The sequence below is a fragment of the Neomonachus schauinslandi genome, chromosome 3 (genome assembly GCF_002201575.2).
Source record: "Neomonachus schauinslandi chromosome 3, ASM220157v2, whole genome shotgun sequence".
NCBI lineage: Eukaryota > Metazoa > Chordata > Mammalia > Carnivora > Phocidae > Neomonachus > Neomonachus schauinslandi.
Window position 1 is genome coordinate 171,046,379 of NC_058405.1, and position 24,770 is coordinate 171,071,148.

Consider the following 24,770-nt stretch of genomic DNA (forward strand, 5'->3'; position numbering starts at 1 on the left):
TATTGGGACTACAGCAAAATAAAAAGCTTTTAACATAGCAAAGGAAACAACCAACAAAACTAAAAGACAACCTACTGAATGGGAGAAGATAATATGCAAATAACATATCCAATCAAGGGTTAGTATCCAAACTATATAAAGAATTTACACAACTCAACACCAAAAAAACCCAAATAATCCAATTAAAAATGGGCAGAAGACATGAATAGACATTTCTCCAAAGAAGACATACAGATGGCCAACAGATACATGAAAAGATGCTCAATAGCACTGATCATCAGAGAAATGCAAATCAAAACCACAATGAGATACCACCTCACACCTGTCAGAATGACTAAAATCACAAACACATGAAACAAGTGTCAAGGATAATGTGGAGAAAAAGGAACCCTCTATTGGTGGGAATGGTACTATTGGTGGGAATGCAAACTGGTGCAGCCACTGTGGAAAACAGTATGGAGGGTCCTCAAAAAATTTAACCTAAAACTACTCTACAATCTAGTAACTGCACTACTGAGTATTTACCCAAAGACTACGAAAACACTAATTTGAAGGGAGACATGTACCCTTATGTTTATTAATAGTAGCATTATCTACAATAGCCAAACTATGGAAGCAGCCCAAGTGTCCATCAATAGATGAATGAAGATAAAGATGTGGTGTGATACACACACACACACACACACACGTAATATTATCCAGTCATAAAAAAAGAATAAAATCTTGCCATTTGCAAAGGACATGGATGGATCTAGAGTATCAAGCTATGTGAAAAAAACCCAATCTGAGAAAGACAAATACCGTATGATTTCACTCATATGTAAAATTTAAGAAACAAAGCAAATGGACAAAGGAAAAAAGAGAGAGACACAGACCAAAAAATTGACTCTTAACTACAGGGAACAAACAGATGATGACCAGAGGCAAGGTGGGTGGGAGGATGAGTGAAATAGGTTAAGGGGATTAAGAATACACTTACCTTGATGAGCACCTGGTAGTACATGGAATTGCTAAATCACTATATTGCACACCTGATACTAATACAACACTGTATGTTAGCTACAATGGAATTAAAATTTTAAAAATAAATTTTAACAAGTATAATTTTAATATCAAAAAAGTATAATTTTAATATCAAAATCTGAGGGCAAAAAATTAAAGATAAAAACAGATCATTTCAACTTATAACTATAAATGCAAAAATACTAAATAAAAGTCTAGCAAACTGATGTAAATTATTTGTTTAAAGAATACCACATTATATTAAATCAAGTTTATCACAGGAATACAACATGGTTTAATATTTTTAAATGTACTAATGACATCAACAGGCAAAAGGTCTAAGATCATCTCAATATAAGCTAAAATTCATTTAATAAAGTACAGTCTTGTTAAAAAATAGTAAAATAACTAGAAGATCTGTATTTTTAATATTGATTTTAATACTGACTGCAAACCTACAGTCAGTATTTTTTTTTAAATGAGAATAAAACAAGTATGCCAACTATCACATTGTTTTATAATATTGTCCTAGAAACTCAGACAAATGCAGTAAGAAGTTAATAAATGATAATCCAATCCTTAGAATTAGGTGTTAGCTAGACGTAGGAGAAATGTACTAAAATGAACAGCTTTCCTGTATGTCAGAAATAACAAGCTCTATTTATTAACAGAACATCCATTCACCAGAGCGACAAAAGAATCAAATACCTAGAAAATCTCAATAAATACTATGTGCACACATAAACATACATATATATAAAATCACATATATATATAAAATAGATGAAAACGTTTATTAAGATGTGTAACAGAAGGTTTAAATAAATGGAGAAACATGCTATGTTCCTGAGTGAAAAATCAAGTTTATTAAATCCACTATAATCCATACCCTTACTCAATTTCAGTCACAAACCTGATAAGGTGTTTCTTAACACAGTGTACCAGACTTCATGTGAAGGAAAAAGCTGATAAAAAGAGTGAATTCTCTCCCTCCGCCACCACTGTCCCCACCACTACTTTAGCTCAGACTCACCTCCCTGGGTTACTGGACACACCTCTCCACTGAGCTCCCAGCCCCTGTGCAGGGGGGAAGGTTTCGGTGTAAAATTTGACCCCTCTGGCACACAAGGTCTCTCCACCTCAGCCACCTTCCCCAGCCTCTTCAGTGGCCATCGTCCTCCCATTCATACCAGTCTTACCATCACCAACCAAAGTTTCTAGAGTTGAAAGGACAACGGCCTTGGCTACAGTGTATCTTAATACCCACCAACTCCTTCTGGAAAGCCCATCCTCCTATTCCTCTTCTTCACAATTCTGTGGAAGTGCTCCTTCCACTAGAAAGCCTTTTATGACTTCCTCTAGTCACACTTAGAGCCCCCAATCTAGATTTTCACAGAATCTTGTGCACTGACCTATGAAGGCACTGATCTGTCTGTTCACTCCACTAGAACACCAGGAGCAGATAAACAATGAGGGATGAGGAAGTAAAGGAGCAGTGGCGAGAGTCTGAGAGGACCTAACAGGACGTCACTGGAGACCCAGAAAATGAAGGCATCTATCTGAGTAAGAAAACTACCTCAACCTCGAAAGAATGAAGACAACTAACAAAATGTCTGTTATAGAGCTGAAGACTGCCCTTTGGAAACTCAGAATAGATAGACCCTACCCACGTACAACTTCAATTAGTCCAAGTACCAAGCCATCAAGAGGGAAGGACAGAAGAACAGCCTTCACGCTTTCCGGTTCCAACCCTTCTTCTTCCAGGGATAGAAAGAGTCTAGTCCTGGTGATTGAGAGAAGAGTTCCATTAAGAGTAAAAGAGACATAAACAGAAATAAAAATGTAAGAGAAATAAAAATATAAGCAGAGAAAATAAAAATAATATGCTTGCCAACTCAGACTCTAGAGTCAGAGATATTAATGGCTTAAAACGAACAAGAGCATCAGGCAAAAAAAAAAAAAAAAAAAGAGTAGTAAGAAGTCCATACAGCCCCCCAGGCTCCCCTCCCCATGCTCTACGCTTAAACAGAGAAAGTCAAGCAATGAATTCCATCTATTGTCACTTGTCAGTACTTAAAAATACAGAACACTGGCAGAAAGAAAAACAGATCTTAAAAATGTCAAGGCTGTAGGAATGGGAAGCCATGACCCCACAAAAGGTAACATACTATGGATGCCCAATGGACAAGAGACTAAGGATTCTGCCCAGGGAGCACACATCATTTACCCTAACATCTACCAGGAACCAGTGCTACCACCCTAGAAAAGGTGCAGCTTATGGAAACTTGGTTTTAGACTTTCACTCCACACTTAGAGTGAATCGGGGAGCAGAGGGAGGTTATTCCTATTGTCGTCAGATCTGACCCTTTTTCAAAAGAGAGGAAAAAATATACCATCTTTTCATGCATTCAAATACTTACTCGCTTCCACTATGAATGAATGTGGGTACAGACTATGTTAGGCACCTGGCAGGACCAGGAGAGCAGGAGTGATTTAGAAAGGCTGGTATAAAAAAGGCTGAAGGGAAAGGGGGATGGGAGGAAGAGTAGCAAGATGAGGCTGGAGAAGTTAGTGGTGCCACACCATCCAGGGCCTTAGGAACCACGCTTTGAAGTTTATTTTAAAAACATTAAGAGATCCCAGCGAAGGGTTTTAAGCAAGTAAGTGATTTGGCCAGACTCTTCTACTTTTTAAAAGTTCTTGGGCTGCAGTGTGGGGAATGAACAAAGAAAAATAATCGGAAAAGGAGGAAACCAGTTAGAAAACTGGTGAAGCCAGTCAGGTGAACCAACAACTACTATGAAATAAAACAGAAAGCGAAAAACACAGCAAATACCAGAGTATGATGACCACCAGTCTGGAAAGGAAGGAATAACGTTTAGAAACAGCTACCACACACGCGCACACCCCAGATTCAATCTACCACTCTACTGGCACCAAGTCGCCCTACCAACCTCTGCCCAATGTTTTCCCCAACCTCTCACCAAATAAATCCTCTCTCCCCACTATCCTAACTATATCAAGCAGCTGTCCAATTCAGTAGCCACTTGGCCCATGTGGCCATTTATATTGATTAAAATACATTTTCAAATTTAGGTCCTCAGTAGGCACAGGCACATTTCAACAGCAGCGAGGGCCCAGCACAGATAGAGAGCACTCCCATCACCGCAGAAAGGTCTCCTGGATGCTGCTGGGCTACAGCGATACCTACATCTGCCACTTCACTCGGTAAGCCTATTTACAAACAACACATTTATCCGAGAGGCGCCTGTGAAGGCAGACTCGGCTCACTGTCTCATGCCCACACCTTGCATATTAATAAGCTTCACAGTGCAGTGAAGAATCATGGTGTACAAACCACCAGACAGGCCCTGTGTTTTGGCTCATTAATCCTCACTGTGCTCTGAAGAAAGAGAAAAGCAGCAGGCATCACCCATGTTTTATAGGTGAGGACACCAAGGCACAGAAATTAACCTGCCTGAGGCTATAAAGTCAATAATGGAGTCACAAATAAAAGCTGAATTCCCTAACGCCTTGACCAGTGCTCCATTCATTAAAGTAGTCATGGCTGATTTAAGAACCCAAGGATGGAAACTATTCAGTTTCACCTGACCCAAGCAACCACTTGCTTTAACAAATGGCTGGCTATACCCACAGGAGGGTCATACCTGTTGGTCCACGTGTGTGTGTGTGTGTGTGTGTGTGTGTGTATATATATATATATATATATATATATAAAATGTGTGTGTACGCACGCATACATGCACATGCAAGCAAGAAAAATAAAAATACAGAAAAACAGGTACCCCATGAGTTTGCCCCAACTATCTCATCACATGTGATAGAAAATAAAAGATATCAGACACACTTACTGAAACAAACAGCACCAAGGTATGGTACACTCCTGCATTATTGGTTTTTCAATTATGCTATAAAAAAATGACAACCTAGAAGCTCTGCATTTTGTAATTCTTATTTGCCTCTGTAGTCAAAGTAAGCGTGACTTTCATGTGCACTTTCCAAACCTGTATAAGCAACGGGGACATGAAGAGGCAGTTCTTCTATTTCCATTTCAACTCCCTCATTAACTGAAAAGAGTAAAATAATATATAGGGAGACATGATCCAAGCTATAGATTAAAGATATAAAATCCACATACGGCAATTGCTTGTGACACTCTTGACAATAGCAATTTTAAAATGCAGCCGCCAGCATTCACTAATGCATCTCTGTGCCCTGACACCGCAAAACAATTTACCCAGAGCTTCATTTGAATGATGTGAAAAGTCTAAGAAATAACTCGATAGCACTTGCCCAACATCTGAATTCTTACATATTTTAACTAAATATGCAGAAAAAGCACAAGGGCGCCTGGGTGGCTCAGTTGGTTAAGTGACTGCCTTCGGCTCAGGTCATGATCCTGGAGTCCCGGGATCGAGTCCCACATCAGGCTCCCTGCTCAGCAGGGGGTATGCTTCTCCCTCTGACCCTCTTCCCTCTCGTGCTCTCTGTCTCTCATTCTCTCTCTCAAATAAATAAATAAAAATCTTAAAAAAAAAAAAAAAAAAAAGGGAAATGTTTAAAAAAAAAAAAAAGAAAAAGCACAAAAAATAGAATTTTTAATACAAATTCTGAAGTACTGGAAAGCATACAAAATAGTTATTTCTACACTTCTTTTCTTATTAATAAGTATGACTCAATCTACAGAATATAATTAAGTGAATTTATGCAGAAAAATCAAAGCTTCCGAAATTAATTTGGCAATTGTTTCTAAAGTAAAGGAGCAAATCGCCCTCAAAATGTAAGTATCCCAAAGAAAAAGGGCACGAATGCTGATTTTAAATATAGAATATAATGGTCACGTCTAACCTCAGCTGTGAAAGACAAGAAAGGGAGCCATCTACCTGGGTCTTAAAGGGTGTGTTCCGTCACAGTCTTTACTCAGGAATACAAGGCAACTAAACAACACTGTTTAACGACTTACACGGCGTTCCTGGAGGCTCCGTAGGAAATTAAGAGCTTGACTATATCCAGGTGCCCGTTCTTGGCGGCATCATGAAGCGGTGAGTCGTTCTGATAGCCAGTGGTGTTCACCAATGCCTTGTGCTGTAGCAACAACTCCACTACCTTCAGGTGCCCATGATTGCAGGCTTCATGCTAAGTAAGGAAGAAAGGAAGGGAGAAAAGCGATGAGGAAGAACAATGCATAATATCAATAAAATTGCACTTGAGAAAAATAAATGTGAACTTGTCAGTAAATTGGTTCTTATCTAAGTATTCATACAGACTGTAAGTGTTGACCCAGAGTAAAGCCCCATTCATAATCTTAGTAAGATACATGATGATCAAGATCTCCGCAATTCATGGAAAATGGTGTTATTTATCTGAGCCTTTGGTCAACTACTCTTTTTTTAAGAAGAAAATGTAGGTGACCAACTCTGTATGTGTATAAACCAAGTCTAGTTCCTAAACTGATCCATAGTAAAAAATTACAAACAACAAAAGACTTAGAAAGTATTTAACAATTAGATCATGCATAAAAAGTGAAATTCTCCATGGCTGAATAGGATTCAATAAATCAGGTACTTAGCCATGTGCTAAGTGGTGCACCCACACATATGCATAATCACTCCACCAAGTGAATATCCTGGAGAGAGTATTTACAAGACAATCCTCTCTATTTGCTGAAGCTACAGATTACTGTATGGCTGGTATTGATGGTAACACAAATAACACAGAGTAAGCGCTCAAAAAGAATGAATGATGTAACGGGTAACAATGTGATGTGCAAAGATGCTTCATGTGCAAATCTTTCCTTGTGTCTAATGAACTGTTAATGAGGCCACTATATTGTCCTCCAATAAATCTTGGGCATACTGTGCTTTTTAAGTACATCTGTTTCATTCATAATAAGCAATACCACACAAAATGTCTGTAGGGCTATTTCTAGGAGGAAAGAAGCCAAATTAGACATCAGCTCCTCTAATAAATCACTCACCAAACTTTACTACAATTTGCCTTACTGGCTGAAAAATACAAAAACAAAAAACAAAAACAAAAAACCTGACCTTTCTTTGAAAAGGTTAGCTAGCCCGTGGAGTCAAAACAACAAGTGACTCCAACAGAGACTAAACCCTCCCAGCTTAGAAATTTGGTGAGAAGTTATTATTCACAACTTTAAACTTTGTTTATACCTGGCCTAATGAAAATCTCCCAATTTCCAGCTCACAGGGTAAGGGCTTCCACCTCCTCTGTTGACACCTCTATGCTGCCTTCAAATTGCCCACAATGAGCCCAGGTAGCATTGTTCCCATGAATTTGTGCCATTCCTTTTCCAGACTATACTTCACATTGCATTTTTAGTAATAATAAGGATTTTTTAAAAATGTTTAATGTAAGCCAAGATTTTCTACTGCCTCTATATATTTGCAACTAGGTAGGGTATAAATGAGGCTACAATAGATCCTCAGTAAGAATCACTGCCTTGTGATACAATCCTATACCCTGTTCCTCTGACCTCTCTCTGTTCCAAGAAATCTGGTTCTAATGACATGCAATGTGGCCAAAGGGAGCCTGATGTCGGTTGCAGTAGCTACCTCCATGTCAGCTACATTCAACAAGACAGTGTAGGGCACCTGGGTGGCTCAGTTGGTTAAGCGACTGCCTTCAGCTCAGGTCATGATCCCGGAGTCCTGGGATCGAGTCCCACATTGGGCTCCCTGCTCAGCGGGGAGCCTGCTTCTCCCTCTGACCCTCTCCCCTCTCATGCTGTTTCTCTCTCTCTCTCTCAAATAAATAAATAAATAAAATCTTTAAAAAAAAAAAAAAACACAATACAGTGTAACTAGATTCCTAAATCTAAGGGTAGTCGGTGAAAAGGTAGCCAATTTCTTGCCTGTCACAATTGAAAAGCTAGATGAAAAATCATCATTTTCCCTTACTTGGTGAAAATACAAGTTCTTCAGATTAAAAAGAGAGTAAAGACTGCAGAGGGTAATATACAGACAACTATATAACTATAAAGTATAATAACTATAAAACATAAACAAAATGAGAATAAAAAACAAATAGAAAACTACCAATGGTGTCCATCCAGCATGATCTTTAACATTTGGGTCGCTTCCATTTTGTAAGAGGTACTCAACAGAAGGTACGTCGCCCTAGTAGACAAATGAAAAAATAAAAAGAAATTAAAATCATCAAGAAAGAAGATATTGAGATTTGGGTTTGGTTTTAAGATTCTGTCTTCTTAAAGACAGAATCAAACTTAAATCTTTTCTCTAATGCCTACTGCTCATGAATAATAAATAAGAAGTAATGTATGGATGAACTGTTCTGAGGTATCAAGTCATGAAGTCATATAGTCCATCCTTGAATATCAAGTATAAAATCCCTGCGATTAGCAACCCTTATCAAAAGTCATTTCAAAATACCAAATAAAGGGCACTAGCCAAAAATCAACTAATGATAATGAAGTATTTAAAGTCATCACTTCATTTGTGAAAAACATCCTTTTTGAGGATGCATTAAAATGATTTCCAAGTACTGTTTAAAGCAAAATTAAGGCTAACAAGATTACTCAGTTAAAACCGCCAAAAATTGTTTTCTTATTGACAGTTACTCCCTTTATCCTTAATACAACAATTTAGTTTATATTAACCTTATTTGCTCTAAGGTATTTTTCTAGGCAAAAGCCAGGCTTATTTCCTCCAAATACTGAAACAGCTTAACCCGAAAAAGGCTGAAAAAATAAGTTACATATGGCAAAAGTTACCTATGACAAACCTGTCAACTGGTTTTGTGAAGAGCTTCTTTAGGGAGAAGGAAATCTCTCCTCTCCCACTCCCAGCTCCAATATTATTCTGAAATGAGTTTTTCCCCTCTTGGTCTGATTATCTAGAAGTCCCTAAGTCTCCTAAAGACAGTAACTTTTATTTGCTTGTTTTGGGCTACCTCTCAAACACAGGAAATCTTAAGATGATAGCTTACTTAGTTTTCTTAAAAAAAAAAAAAAAAAAATCCATTTGCAACATACATCTTTATGTTCCTAAATTAACAAAATGACCCTATATACTTAATGGATCTAAAAAATAAGCATTATATATGTTTCAAATCAATTGCCCCAGTTTCAGTTAAAAAAACATTTTCCCATAGTTTCTTAGGGGTGCAAATTCTATACTAGTACAAGTTAACATTTATTTAGCACCATTTGCTCTATCTTCAAGTCAATTCCAAATAAAACCAGGAACATCTGTCAAGATACAAATTTGGGGGCGCCTGGGTGGCTCAGTTGGTTAAGCGACTGCCTTCGGCTCAGGTCACGATCCTGGAGTCCCGGGATCGAGTTCCGCATCGGGCTCCCTGCTCCGCGGGGAGTCTGCTTCTCCCTCTGACCCTCCCCACTCTCATGTGCTCTCTGTCTCTCTCATTCTCTCTGTCTCAAATAAATAAATAAAATCTTTAAAAAAAAAAAAGATACAAATTTGAATTTTCTTAAACAATCCCATGAATATTGGGGCAGATGAACTGCGAGAACCACATACATTCATACATTTCCAACCTTCAACATGAAAGTATACACACACACACACACACACACACACACACACACACAGTCTTCTGAAAGATTTCCTCATTCTAATTCTACATAGTAGTCACAAAAACATATTAACCTAAAGAAGCCCATAAAATAATATAAACACAACGGTGGGACGAAGAATCACAGGGGAACAGTCACATAGAAACAGTGACAATCTAAAGACTAAAAGCAGACTCTCTTGTAAGGTTGCTAGACAGTGGTATTTTTCTTTCATGTCACCTCATCATACTATCAAAGTATCTTCTGTTAACAAACCATCCCTAGACTTCCCCAAAACACATAGCCAATTTGCAAAGTACTTGTAATTTATACCCAATCTGCTTTCTCCTCCATAGTATTAAAAAGTTTGTCATAATTTCATTGTTCTACTTTATGTAAATTTAAGGTCATGCACATAAATAAAATTATGAAAATTAGATAGAGCCCACAGAAATTGAGTAAGCTTGAACCAGTATGGAGTTTCTGGGAAATAAATTAACTTCTGCTTCTAATTTCTTTAAATTACTGACTTTGCTAACAGAATCTCTTCTGAGTAATAAGTACTCACTTCTTTTAGACTCCCCACAACTTAAAAGAATAACTGAGATTTTCTTAAACCACAGCAAGAAAAAAAATCATCTAAGGAAAGTTTTTACCAAGGCTTGTAAGAAATTTTAAATGGATTTGGTATTCTCAAGTAATACCTAAGAGGCTGAAAATAAAGGAAGATGTGTACCACAAGCAATTTTCTTATTGCTAACCTTTAGTTCAAAAAAATTCTTCACACATCCATACATGTTACAGCAGTATAAACTGACTTTCCAAACACACACATACACACACACTTATTTTTCCTTATTATAAAGATTAGCTCTTCTAAAATACAATTAAGAGTAAATATCTTGATAAAAATGGTACAGGACATTAAAATAATGATGACTTACCCAAATGGTTAAGCTTTTCCACATAAATGAACTAATCAGCTACCTAAAACTTCTTCTTTTGGCAACTAGATATTAGAAAATTTTTTTAGTCATCCAGAATGAAGTTCTAAAATACATTAAACACTTCCCTGGCTTCTCAGACTTTACTGAATAAAATAGTTTCACAGATGATTCTGACACCCTAGTCTGTGATGGTAAGTTCCTGATATTAAGGAGGTTCAGTATTATAAAAGTGGTGGGTGACAGAGGAAAAAATGGATACTGAGTCCAAGGGATGTTCTAGAAATTAGAATCTTGAAAATATCATAGATGCGAGTTTGCTTCAAAGTTCTCTGCTACTTTCTCAGGAAGGTAGCATGAAGGATATGTAGTAACGTGTCTTTACACACAACATGACTACCTTAAAATACAATGAATTATAAAGTCAAACCCTGAAGGAGACTCCTCACAAGGGACGTTCTCTCTCCACCCACGAGATTCCCATCACCTTTGTTAAGTGTATCATGCCTTGTAAGTTGCCTTCAAAATATGATTCATTATGTCTGTATCAAAAGTGTATCATGGAGGCGCCTGGGTGGCTCAGCTGTTAAATGTCTGCCTTCGGCTCAGGTCATGATCCCAGGGTCCTGGGATCGAGCCCCGTATCAGGCTCTCTGCTCGGCAGGAAGCCTGCTTCTCCCTCTCCCGCTCCCCTTGCTTGTGTTCCCTCTCTCGCTGTGTCTCTCTCTGTCAAATAAATAAATAAAAATCTTTAAAAAAAATAAAAAGTGTATCATGACATGCCAAGGTCAAGCCTTTCTTTCTTCTATTTCATGATACATTCAGTGCTATAGCATGAATTATGAGTAATCATTACGATTTTAATAATCTGCTAGAAACTTGAGGATGTTTATTCCAAAACTACAAATCTTCAAGCAAAGGTGACATAATAACAAAATTTTCTCTATGTCTAAAGAAATATCAAATACTAAGGTTTTAAAAATTATACCAGAAGAACAAATAATGAGTGCTTATCTCAGTTTCTACTTAGGTGTAACACTTTCTCATAAAATCTCACATTTATAACAATGTTCTCAGTAGCATTTTAACCATAGGTGACATTCACATTTAAATACAAATAGAAACACAGGCAATAAAGAGAATCGACTGGATCTCAACTTTTGTTCTGGTTAAATGAGAATATGCACAACATCCCAGACATCATATTAATGAATACTCTGCTTGAAATTCCACAGTGTAATAAAATGACAGTATAAATAAGGAATTCAAGAATAATCCTGTGTGGGGTTTGCATTAAAATACTGCTGGATGTCCAAAAACTAGATGGCTCATCTGTAAATCCATGATTCTGAGGGGAAAAAAGGATTTGAGAACTGATCATTACAAACAGAATCTGCAGGCAATAGAGTAGCTGTCTACGTTCAAGTAGCCTGAATTTAGGCAGTCCGGATATTTACTAAGACCCTTCTACTGCCAAGTACGGAGGTTATCAAGATAAATAAGGTAACAGATGCCTAACGTTAACTCAGAAGTCCACTTCCAGGAATTTAGTCTAAAGACACACTCCCTCATATATGAAACAAAGATTGCTTACCACAGCACTGTTTATAAAAGCAAAAGAATAGAAGCGAACAGGCATCCATCTATAAGGGACATTTATAAATAACGAAAATTCAGGGGCGCCTGGGTGGCTCAGTCTGTTAAGCGTCTGCCTTCAGCTCAGGTCATGATCCCAGGGTCCTGGGATCGAGTCCCACATTGGGCTCCCTGCTCGGCGGGGAGCCTGCTTCTCCCTCTCCCTCTGCCTGCCTCTCTGCCTACTTGTGCTCTCTATCTCTCTGTCAAATAAATAAAATCTTTAAAAAAAAGAAAGAGAAAACCCTAACAGTTGGGGAAACTCCTTTTTATGCTTTTCCCTTTCTCCATACAAAAATATAGGAATGCCTGGACTCAATGTCTACTCCATGTTCTTCCCAGATGTTTCATGTTGCCGACCAGCCCTATGTTTGGGAGTCTCCAATGGCTTCCAGATCCCCCAAAGTTCTCTATGCACGCAAAAGACTCAAGGATTTCCTGGCGTATTTACTAAAAGATCATAAAAGCTATCCTAATTCAGTCCTAAGCTCTCCCGTATTTTATTTTGATAACACTTGCATGAAATCACAAAGTCTATGAAGCTTGGTGCTAAGTGCTCCCCGTATGTGCAGTTCTTGAGTCAGCTGCAAAGATGAACCCTTGCAAGTGTATCTCATGCCTGACAAACGGGCTAGGTTCCCAAAAACTCACACTGCCACACCTCCAGTGTTGAGGCAGTAAATAAAGAGAGGTAACTTTAATGGACAGGCTAGTAAAGAAATGGCTGGCTGTGGGATACAGACAAACTCCTTCATGGTCAACCATGGGAGCCAGTTCTGAGAGTCAAATTTCCAGGTCATTGGAAGAAGGTACGGACCACAACTTTCAACCTTACAAATCCTGGCAGTGCCCACAACAAGCATCCGACATACAGAAGTCTGTTACCTCCCACACAGTCCCTAGCTCTCTGGCTAGGTAAAGATGTGCTGCCAGCAGAACTTGGCAATTGTCTGTATTCATAAAGCAGGAGAATGTGGTGAAAACTGAACAAAACCATTATGGAATAGACAAATGAAAGCCCTTGGCAAAGTAGAAGCTGAAATATTGAAATACTAGTTTTCTCCTGCAAGATCATGCTCCTCAGGCCCAGGGGCCACTGCTTTGAGGTGGGGAGGCGGTCCCTGTGAATTTTCTTCTCTGGTTTAAAGGAAGTATCACATGTGGTAGGCTAATTATCCTAGTCATCTTATGTCACTGTTCATAAGCCCCGCAGAAATTGTTTTATGGCTGGTCTCATTCCAAAACTGTATTTCAGGGTAAGCATCCTACCTTAATGGAAGCAATATGGAGCAGAGTCTCTCCTCTATGATTTCTTTTCACAGCCATAAGGCTAGTGGGTGACAGCTTCGCTGCTGAGGGGCTAGACATCATCCGTCTGTAACTTGGGCTGTTCAGTGCAGCAGGTGGCATACCTCGTGAGAGGCTCATGGACTCATCTGATACATTACTCTTTCTCCGCCTTAATGTGTCACCAACTTTGAGTTTGCTTGAGGGTGGTGAGGGGCAGCCAGGCGACGGTTTGTTTTCCGAAAGCACTATGTGCTGTCTGCTGGTGCCAGGAATGCTGCTCCTACATCTCTTAGGGACGGGACTGGACCGTCTGCTGCGACGCGCACATCGCCCACTGGGACCTGACAGCAAGCACTGCTTAGATGGACGAGGATTTGCACAGAGCTTCTTCTCAGGAGTCACTTCTTCATTCCTGCTCTCCGTTGCTGGGGACTCTATGTGCTCAGCCACTGGTAAAGAGACTTCAGTTAGGCTGCCACAACCCTGTGATTCCACGGCAGAGCCACTGGCGAGTAAGTCTATCTCACCATTTGTCTGAGGACTAGCGATAACAGACGGCTGGTTGCAGAAGGACACCAGCTTTTCCTTTAATTCCTCTTTGGAGTCAAGTTCACCATCTTCTTTTTCTGCCTCCAAGTTCCATTTTTGGTTGATTTCAGCTAAAGTTTTCTTCTTCTGTTTTTTTCCAGATCTTGGAGAAGCCTTTTTAGCCTTCTCAGAAACACTTGTTGGAGGACTTGTAGAAACAAATTCGTACATGGAAGCCTGCTGAGCATTCTCATCATTTATCACTTGAGGCTGGGTTTGCACTGAAACTTTACTCACGACATATCTGACCTTCTTACTTCGAGGACTAAACCACATTTTTATTGAATTCTTCTTATTTTCTGCATCATTAAATAAATTTTCCCTAGATGTATCTTCTTTCAAATCTGATAGAAAAAGGAAAAGAAATCTGTTACATGAACTTAGTCTCCCCCAGCTTGAGCTCCCAAAGAATTGTGTTTTTAGTTCTCCTAAGTTGTATCACATTTCTGTACCTCTTTCTCCCCTCCTAGACTATGAACTCCTTGAGAGCAGATATTCACTTACTGAACAAATATTTACAGAATCCTACTTTAATTCCAGACAACATTCTAGGGACTGGCGATACAACGGAGAACTAAACATGGAACTTAAATTCCACTGAGGATGGGCAGAATAGACAAATAAATAAATAGAACATACAGCATGCTGGCGGTAATAAGAGCCATGGAGAAAAGATATACTAGATCGACAGATAGGCAGTCAGATATGGGATTTAATAAGCAGTAGTCAAAAAAATTAAGACTTGCTAAATGATGCTTAATTTTTTAAAAATACTTCTGGAAAACAACCAATATACTACAATAATCAGTAATTCACTACAACAATCAATAATTCACTACATGACCAAATTAAAAGAAAACCATATGATTTTCTCAACAGGTACAGGAAAAAAAAAAAGACAAAATCCAATATCCATTTATGATTTTAAAAAAGAATCGGCAAGTTAAGGATAGGAACTTCTTCAACCTGATGAAGGGCACCTACAAAAATACACAGAGCTACTATCCTCCTTAACAGTAAAGGACTGCAACTACCATTTTGTTCCTACAAAGGAACAAGGCAAAGATGTCTGTTCTCACCACTTCTATTCAGCAACATAATGAAAGGTCTAGAAAGCACACCAAAGTAAGAAAAAGATCTAAAAGGCACACAGATTATACAGGAAGATATAAAACTGTATCTATTTACAATTGACTTGCATCACTATATAGAATATCCCAAAGAACTTTTTTTTTAAATTAATGAAACTAACAAGTACCTTTAACCTACCAAGGTCATAGAACACAAAGTCAATATACCAAATTTAACTTCAACTATATTTCTATATAATAACTATAATAACAATGAACAAATGCAGAATGAAATTTTTTTTTAAAAAATTGGTATTAAAATAGTACAAAAAAGTACTTAAGTAAATCTAACAAAGTATGTACAAGTTATGAAAATTATGAAACACTGTTCATGAATAGGAAGACTCAAAATTGCTAAGATGTCAATTCTCCCCAATAGATCTACAGACTATATATAATCCAATGAAAATTCCAGGCTTTTTTTGTAAAAATAGACAAGCTGATTCTAAAATTTACATGAGAAAGCAAAGGAACTATAATATGGAAAGTAAAAGACCTAGAATAGCCAAATCAACACTTAAGAAGAACAAAACTGGAGAACTCAGAGACTCGTGAGTTCAATTGACTTCAGACAAAATCAATCTAGGGGTTTAAGGACAATAGTCACAACTCTTTAGGTCCATCTAATATAACCTCAAGCTATGTAAACCAGAAATTAATGTGAATGAATGAACTACAACTACATACTCAAATATATTCTTCAGCAAAAGAAGCCAGATACAAAAGAAAACAGCTGAAATGAATCTGATGAGTTAAGTCAAAATAGTGATTATCCAGTAACTACGGGGAAAGGAGTTAGTGACTGAAAAGGGGCAACAAGAGGGGCTTCGAGAATACTGTCAATTCTTCTGGGTAAGTTCAGTTTGTGAAAATTCATCAAGCTATACAGTTATAACGTGTATACTATAAAAATTTTTTAACATTTTATTAATAATCGGATATTAAAACTCATACGAAGATTCAGTAGAATCTAAAAAAAGAATCACTGCTCCTAAGTAGACCAGGTGCCACATTTTGTGGGTGAGGATTCTTGTACAAACACCTCGCTGAGTTAGCTAAGGTCATCAAGGAAGGCCTCTCTGTGAAACTCACTTCTGAGCTGAGACCTCACAACAAATGACAAAAGGGAAGCAGCCACATAAGGATCTAGGAAAGTGGCTCCCAAGTAGAAGGAGAGCAAGTGCCAAGGTCTTAAGTTGGAAATGAGCTTAGCACATTCAATGCACAGAAAGCCACTGTGGCTGGAGCTTAGAGAAGGAGCAGAAAATTGAGTCCGACAGGTAAGCAGAAGCATTCTATGAAGAGCTCAGCCTCAAGTTTTACTGCTGGTATTCCTCATTCCATCAGCCTCTGAAGTGGGAGGGCTTGGGACTTCTTCATCTGCAATCACTCCTTTGGTAACCTTACATCTATCTATATATACACGAACAACTTCAAACATGTACATACAGCCCAGACCTCTTCCATGAACTCCAGACTAATATTCGACTGCCTACTAAACAGCTCTTACATGCGAGTCTACTCCTAGTAAGTATTTCACACTGAACATGACTAAAACTGAGCTCCTGATCCAAATCTTCCCAAACCTCCTACAGTCATCCCCATCTCAGTAAATGACACATCATCGATCCAGTAGCTCAGGAATCAAACTTGGCTCTCTTTCATATCCTCTATGCAAAATGCAAGTTCTATAGTTCTACCTACAAAATACATCCAAAATCTGACCACTTCTTACTGCCTCCATTCCTGCCAGCATGGTATAAGACACCATCACCTTGCACTAGATTATTATAACAACCTCCTAAATAATCTCCCCGATTATGTACTTGCTTCCTCCCCCATAAGTGTATTCTTAACACAGCAGTCAGTGATCCTTTTATAACTGGTCAAATCATGTCACTAAAACCCTCCTGACTTTTACTCTGACTCTGAATAAAAGCCAAAATGTTAGTAGCCATCTAACGGGTCAGAAACAACCTGATTTTCCATTACCTTCCTGATCTCCTCTCCTGTTCTCTCCTTATTCCATTCTAGCCACTGGACCTCCTTGCTGTTTCTCAAACCAATAAAATGTTTTATATAAGTCAGATGGCATGACTACATCTATGTTTTACAAGATCAGTCCTGACTGGAGAGAAAACACATTGGAAGAAGGCAATGGGTAAGAGGCCAAAGTAGGAGTATAAGTAGATGATAACAGACTGGAGAGGTGGTAGAAGGGGGGGAGGGGGAAGAACTCTTTGAAAAGTATTTAGGAGATAAAATTTACAGAATTTGGGGCGCCTGGGTGGCTCAGTTGGTTAAGCGACTGCCTTCGGCTCAGGTCATGATCCCGGAATCCCGGGATCGAGTCCCACGTCAGGCTCCCTGCTCAGCAGGGAGTCTGCTTCTCCCTCTGACCCTCCTCCCTCTCATGCTCTATCTCTCATTCTCTCTCTCGCAAATAAATAAAATCTTAAAAAAAAAAAAAAATTTACAGAATTTGGTGATGCAGTGAATACAAGAAGGCAGCAATGACAAAGATGATTCACATATTTCTGGCTTACACCACTGAAGGCACCTAGACACACTGATGTGGGGGACACAAGCTGCCAGGGATCCTGAGCAGCCTGTATGTTTCTGCAGGGTATGCCAAGAAGGCCCTGGCTGCTCTTCACCCAGACCACTTCTTAGGACTCTGTTCCCAGCGAGCCTCTCTGAGGGATGTGGCAATGTCTCCCTGTGGGAAAAAGAGCAGACCTATTTCTGCTTACTATAATTCCCCAAGGTTAGAGTTCATTTCCTGCATTGCAACCCACTGTGTGTGCAGGATTCCACAATGAGGCCTTTGCCAATTATGATCAAAGATGCAAAATTGCTATATAAAACATTAGCAAATCAAATCCAGGAATTTCAAAGGCAAGATGGTAAGATATTTGCAAATTGTAAATGTGTATACCCTTTCACAAAGCAATTTCACTTCTAGTCATCTTTCTTACCAAGTACAGAAAATACCCACGCATGTACCTGCAAACATAAATGTGTAAGAATGTTAACTGCAGCAGTATCTGGAATAGCATAAATTAGGGGAAAAAAGCAGTGTTCATCAATCAGCAATCGGTGAACTATGGAGCAGGTAGACTACAAAATCGTATGTGGTCACTATATACATCAGTGGACAACCCAGAGATCTTCAAGACACTTTTAAGTGTGGCACAATCCCATTTATGTTCTAAAAGTTCTACTGCATTTATGTCCAAATAGTTTCATAAATTCACAAAAGAAAAAATATAAAGTTAAACAATGAAAACAGTACCTCTGTAAAAGAAAGGGATTTTCTACTTTCAGCAGAGGGAAAAGGGTAGAGGAGGACTTTCACACTTTATACACTTTGATATAGTTTAATCAGTTGTAAAAAAGAATGCTTTTATTTCTTATGTAAATTAAACATAAATTTCTTATGTAAATTAAAAACCTGTTTAAGGTTATAAACGTGGCTGCTGAAAAGAGGTGGCATTTGAACTCATACCTATTTTTACTAAATAAACATCAAAACTTTTCACTAAGTACACACTATATGTGATATTATAATTTATAGTAAGAAAATAGATTTGGTTTTCATCTACGGTTCCCTGTACAGAGGTCCAAAAACCCTTGTAATCTCCTAGAGAATCCATAGGGGCATCTTTTGTTTTAAGTATTTAGTCGTAGTTCCAGAGGAAATGGGTGTCTTCAGTTATTCATTACAGCTTCTTTCAACCACACCGAAGCTTATGTTAATGAGGTGACTTCCGCAGTCCCTCTAGGGATGGGGGCTGGTTGCCAGGGGAACCAATCAAGACTAGAGTTACAACTTTCAGTCTCACCCTCAACCTTCAAGAGGGGAGAAGATACACGTTGAATCAATCACCAATGGCCAAGGATTTAATCAACTGTGTCTATGTACTGAAGCCTTTAAAAGAAAAAGCCCAAAAGGAAGGGTTTGGAGAGCTTCCAAGTTGGTGAACACGTGGAGGTGCTGGGCGAGCGGCACACCCACAGAGGGTATATAAGCCTCACACCCTTTCCCTCATGCCTTGCCCTACGTGAATCTCTTCTATCTGGCTGCTCCTGAGTTACATCCATTTATAGTGAACAGTAATCTAGTAAGTAAAACATTTTCTTGAGTTCCATGAGCCACTCTAGCAAATTAATCAAACCCAAGGAAGTCATGGGAACCTCCAATACATAGTCAGCACCTAAAGGGGGGGGGGGGGGTCTTGTGTGACTGAGCTCTTAACCTGTGGCTTTGACATTATCTGCAGGCAAGCAGTGTCAGAACTGAGTGAAGAAACTGTAGGACACTCAGTGTCACAGAATGACTTAATGTGGGGAAAACCCACACATCCGGCATCAGAGTGAAAAAAAGGAAACACACAGGCAAAGTGAGTTTTTCTTCACACTATGTATGTATTATAATCTCTATATGCATTGCATTTTTTAGGCCTACCAATCTTGCCCATTAACAGATTTTTAAGAAATAGTCAGTGAACGAGTTGTATAGTGATCTACTTTCTGATTCTGTCAGTGATCCCCCTTCAAGTTGTCTTATTTTGTTTTTGCCTTTAAGCCCATTCATTTTTCTTTAAAAAACATTGCCCTCAACATTCTTGCCTCCCACCCCACACAGACAGGTAAAACCAACCCAGGTCAGCCCAGCACAGTTGTGAGCACAATCAACAGTGCTGAAAAAATACTGATGAATAAATTATTTGATATCTGCTCTTAAACCTTGACAAGTATTTATATGAGAGGTTAGACTTTAAGGGCTAGAAGAAAACTTGAGAGTCATACATCCAATTCTCTCACACAAAGATGAGAAATTAAAGGAGAGGGAGGTCGGTCGCCCAATCCAGCACTTCTCTCCTCCACAAGAACTGGATTACCATGAGGCTGTTTCAGGTCAAAGAGCGAGCACAGGAAAGGCAGGTAAACTGGAAAACCACCACCACCACCACCTTTCAGGATTAACAATGCCTAACAAATAATTTCCTACTGCCTGATACTCATTCTCCAAGTTAACACAGACTTAATCTCCTTTGACCAACTAGAGCACTTGGAATATGTTTTATTCATCCTATTTAAAAAAAAGAAGAAAAAGGAAGCTATCTGATTATGTATTTCTCCTGAGACATTACTCCTCATTCAAGATGAAGAGAACTCTTTATAAGCCTTCTCTTACATTACAGAATCTAAAGCAAAGTTTTAACAAAGTTCTAAAACTAAGTTACTTTAAGAAGAAAACCAATGGCATCTTACTCTAAGAACTGGTAACATCTGCTGTGTAGGAAATAAATGTGTCTGATGCTACTAAGGTGTTATATAAAATTGTCAAGTGTGCTTATTCCTGAAAAGTTTTAATATTTAACAGATAAAACATAATTTTAGTTTCATTTTTCTTGTTTCTGGGAATACATTTCTTCTCAACATCCTCATGTCTTAAAATAACAGCAAGAGAAAAGGAAATTATGAAATATTATTTTTGAATTCCTTTCAGGTATTTTTTATTCACACAAAACACTATTATCAGTTTAAAATTATTAATACACCAGAGGATTAGTAACTGCAATCTCTCAAAACTCTTAAGTTCAAAATTGATTCTTCTATTCCTCTTTCACCTCTTATTTCTTGAGTATAAAACTATCTTTATAAATAGATCTGCCAAGTAAAGATGGCACTTTAAACAGGTAAGAAAAAATGAAAACTAGTGGATTATAAAAAACAAATGATTTTGTATTTAACTCTGTAGAAATTTCATAGACCTTATACTCTGCCTAGCAAAGGAATTCAGTCAAACTCCCTTCTACTCCAAAGAAGCCATCTCTTCCTCCTGGGGCAAATGGAAGCATTACAACTGGCTAGACAGTGAGCCAGCAAACCCAGCTGGAAGCAGGAGCGTGTATCTGAGTAACGTCAGACTCTGGGGCACTCTTCTTATGTCCTGGCTGAAGATCAGCTGACCCACAAAATGTTATCAGGTCAGGATCTTGGAAATAAAAACAATCAGAATAAGGTATCCATTCACACAGAGACTAAGTCTAATTTCTAACAAGGTCTTTTCTCTGCAGTGATTGGTAGACTTCAAAAAACAAGTCATTTGGATATTATCTCGAATCTAGAGGAAAGGTCAACATGAAGTTGTTACCAGGATTGTTTTTTTAAGACTAAGGATTACAAAGACTGAAAGGTTAATCCTCTGGTAGTCTGTAAAAACTTGTATTTGATGTTCTAAAATTTATTTTAAAGCTAGATGATGACATTTTCAATTAAACACAAGTCAAATGCTGAAGTCCTTAATACTTAAAAAAATTTACAAAATGTAGAATTAGGCACTTAAGGGGGCGCCTGGGTGGCTCAGTTGGTTAAGCGACTGCCTTCGGCTCAGGTCATGATCCTGGAGTCCCGGGATCGAGTCCCGCATCGGGCTCCCTGCTCGGCAGGGAGTCTGCTTCTCCCTCTGACCCTCCCCCCTCTCATGTGCTCTCTCTCATTCTCTCTCTCAAATAAATAAATAAAAATCTTAAAAAAAAAAAAAAATTAAAAAAAAAAAAAAAAGAATTAGGCACTTAAGGGAAAATTAAAGTAGCAGCAACACACTCAACTGACTAAAAAATCTAAATCTAAAATTTAAGACAACAATTTCATATTCGGGTGTACCTACCCCTTAACTTATAAAGAAGTGAATGAAAAGAGCATATGTTCATGTAATTTATATGTACACAATAATTTACTAATCATCCAGTAACAATGCATACACTCAGGAAGATTTCATGTTGACCTTTTCTCTAGATTTGAGACTATATCAGAAATGACTTGCTTTTGAAATTACGCTTCTTGTCCTAACTAAGCAAGGACCACAACAGCAAATGTGATTGTAAATCCTGGATTTTACACAGTTATCTAAGTTAAGACTGTAAAAAGCAAAAGCACCACCCCTGTTGGAACATAAATCATATTATTAACAGCTACAACAATTTTTATGAGTGAATGCTTCGAAGCACAATAAATTGTCATATTCATTTCATGAAGAAAAATACTGGTCCTTCCTCTACACAGTAAATTTCTTAATGATGACATTTTAAAAAATTCTATTCTCTGAATATAAATATTTCTGAGAAAACCACAAAATATTGAGAAACAGAGATGCACATGTTGCTAAGGAGCAGCTTAGCCAAGTTTTTTCTTAAAATTTGATAATAAACTATAGAAGAAGGAGGCAATTAGAAAATGTGATTTAGCTATCATTAATCTACATCAAAGGATTATAATGATGTACATTGTGTGCCTTTCAAATTATTCTATTATAGGTTTCACAACAGAAGTTGAGAAATCTCTTTGACAAACTAGTCCCTTATTAAAAATCAAAGTACTTTGCTACCATCTGTGCAACATTAACACCTTTACTGAAGAATGATTAGTTTGTAAGAAGTACTCAGTTCCATTTAAAAAAAAAAAAACAACAGGGCGCCTGGGTGGCTCAGTCGTTAAGCGTCTGCCTTCGGCTCAGGTCATGATCTCAGGGTCCTGGGATCGAGCCCCGCATCAGGCTCCCTGCTCGGCAAGAGGCCTGCTTCTCCCTCTCCACTCCCCCTGCTTGTGTTCCCTCTCTCGCTGTATCTCTCTCTGTCAAATAAATAAAAATCTTTATAAAAAAAAAAAAAAAAAAAAAACAACAGCAACACAGCTATTCAAATGTTCATCTTCATCTATTATAAAAAAGTCATAACATATATGAAACACTATGTAATTCACTCCAGAAAGACAAGCCTCTCTCCAGAAACCAGAAAACAAAACTGTGATCCAATGAAAGCACCATCAAAGTGCTTTTGTTTTTAACTGTCCCACCACCACCAACACATTCCTCAAAGAGCCTGACCAGCACCTGCCAAGTCAGATTTAATAGGATGGGAAGCAATATAAAATACAAACTTCTAAATTTGACTCTATTAGTAGAAAGCAGATTATGTTATAAAGAATAAGGTAAAATTATCCATAAATGGTTGTCAGAAAAATTTGTGACAGACAATCTTTTCTCTTTAAAGTACACTGAACCGAGGAAAATCTGTTCGAGTATTTGGAAGCTCATTTTAAAAAGTATTTCTATAAATCAGGCTTCTTTATCTCCAGTATACCATGTACCATGTTCATGATTTGACAAGCTCTTCCTAATTACCCACCTTAATTATGGTAATTATATATTTTATAGTAAATGCAAGTAACAAGGTTCATTTGAAAGATAAATTGTGAACTACAGGGTTTAAAAAAATAGAGATGTAGGAGATAGCCAACCATCCTGCTTAAATCATCATCCTCAACACCCATTTAACAGAACCATATGATTTTCAAGCTAGACCTTAGGGATAACTTAATTGAATACCCTTATTTTATGAGACCCATTTCCAATTTCCTCATTATAAAGAGGACAAACCATTATTTGTCCCCAACTGTTTGTTCCCTGTACCTATTCACCGAGTACACCTGATACCACTTTAGTTTTAGGAGTACTTGCTATATAAATCAACATGAATTACTACATAAAATGTTGAAAACACTATAAAGAAACAAAGAACAATACTCTCCAACTCAAATGCCCTTTGAGGCTAGTTTGTTTTGGGGCCCTCAGGAGGAAAAGTTGATGACAATGCAACTGATAAGCAGAAAAGGCTCTGCACCATGTAATTCACAGATCTGGACAGATATTTTTATTTCAATATGCTTATTCTCTAGATTTACCATCTTCTATAAAAGGAGCAAAGGAGGATGTTACCATTATAAAATGAATTGTTGAAACCAAAACCTAAGAATTTGTTTTAAAATTGCTTTAATTAAGTTTAGTCTTTGGGATATGAATTAAGCCTTAGCACTTCCAATCTGTCTCCAATTCAAAAAATATAATGAACACCTACACTCTTCATGAAAGCTTTGAGCTAAATGATAAAACAGTAAACAAGAAACTTACAGTGTGACCTCCCTGCATAACCTAAGTCCTCGATTTCCTCACCCACAGAATAAGGGACTCAAGATGACCTTCCTGCTCCTAAAATTCTGATTATATGTTATCCAAACTGAAATTTCAATTCATTTTAAAGTAAGTAAGGTTGAAGCCAGCACTACTAAAGTATGGTAAGGCCAAAGTAGTTATTACTCACTATAATAAGGAAGATGAACACAAAATGGCTTTCGAAAAATAAATCACCATAATCCCCTCCCCAAACTCCACATCTATTTTTAGATGAAAAAGATGGCATTCTAAAAGGCCTCAGGCCCCATACAAAAACTTGTTCTAAACTCAATGATTTTCCACAATATCTTTAGTAATGATGAAATGTGGAGGCATTTCAGAGTCCACAAAATATGAAAACCATACTAAAGACTCAAATATCACCAACCACAGTAAAATTTCTAGAGAAGTTCCCTGCTTATTCTTCTCTTCTCTTCTCTCAAGTACCATACCAGTACCCCATTATGCCATAATTCACTACCCATCAAGAGTTACCCTATTCCCTTTTTATCAGCATTAAAAATGTCACTTAAAAAAAATATCCATTACTTGTCATGGGCTAAACTGTGTTCCTCACAAACTCA

General features: G+C 37.9%; 1 protein-coding gene across 1 annotated transcript in view; it reads right to left on the reverse strand.

Moving 5' to 3' along the window:
- Positions 1–24,770, reverse strand: part of BARD1 (BRCA1 associated RING domain 1) — a 79,230-nt gene that overhangs the window by 35,669 nt on the left and 18,791 nt on the right. The window contains exons 4-6 of the mRNA XM_021702990.2: positions 13,429–14,381; positions 8,082–8,162; positions 5,987–6,159 (exon numbers count right to left, since the gene is read on the reverse strand). Coding sequence (XP_021558665.1) covers positions 5,987–6,159; positions 8,082–8,162; positions 13,429–14,381 — 1,207 coding nt within the window. The remainder of the gene's footprint in view (positions 1–5,986; positions 6,160–8,081; positions 8,163–13,428; positions 14,382–24,770) is intronic.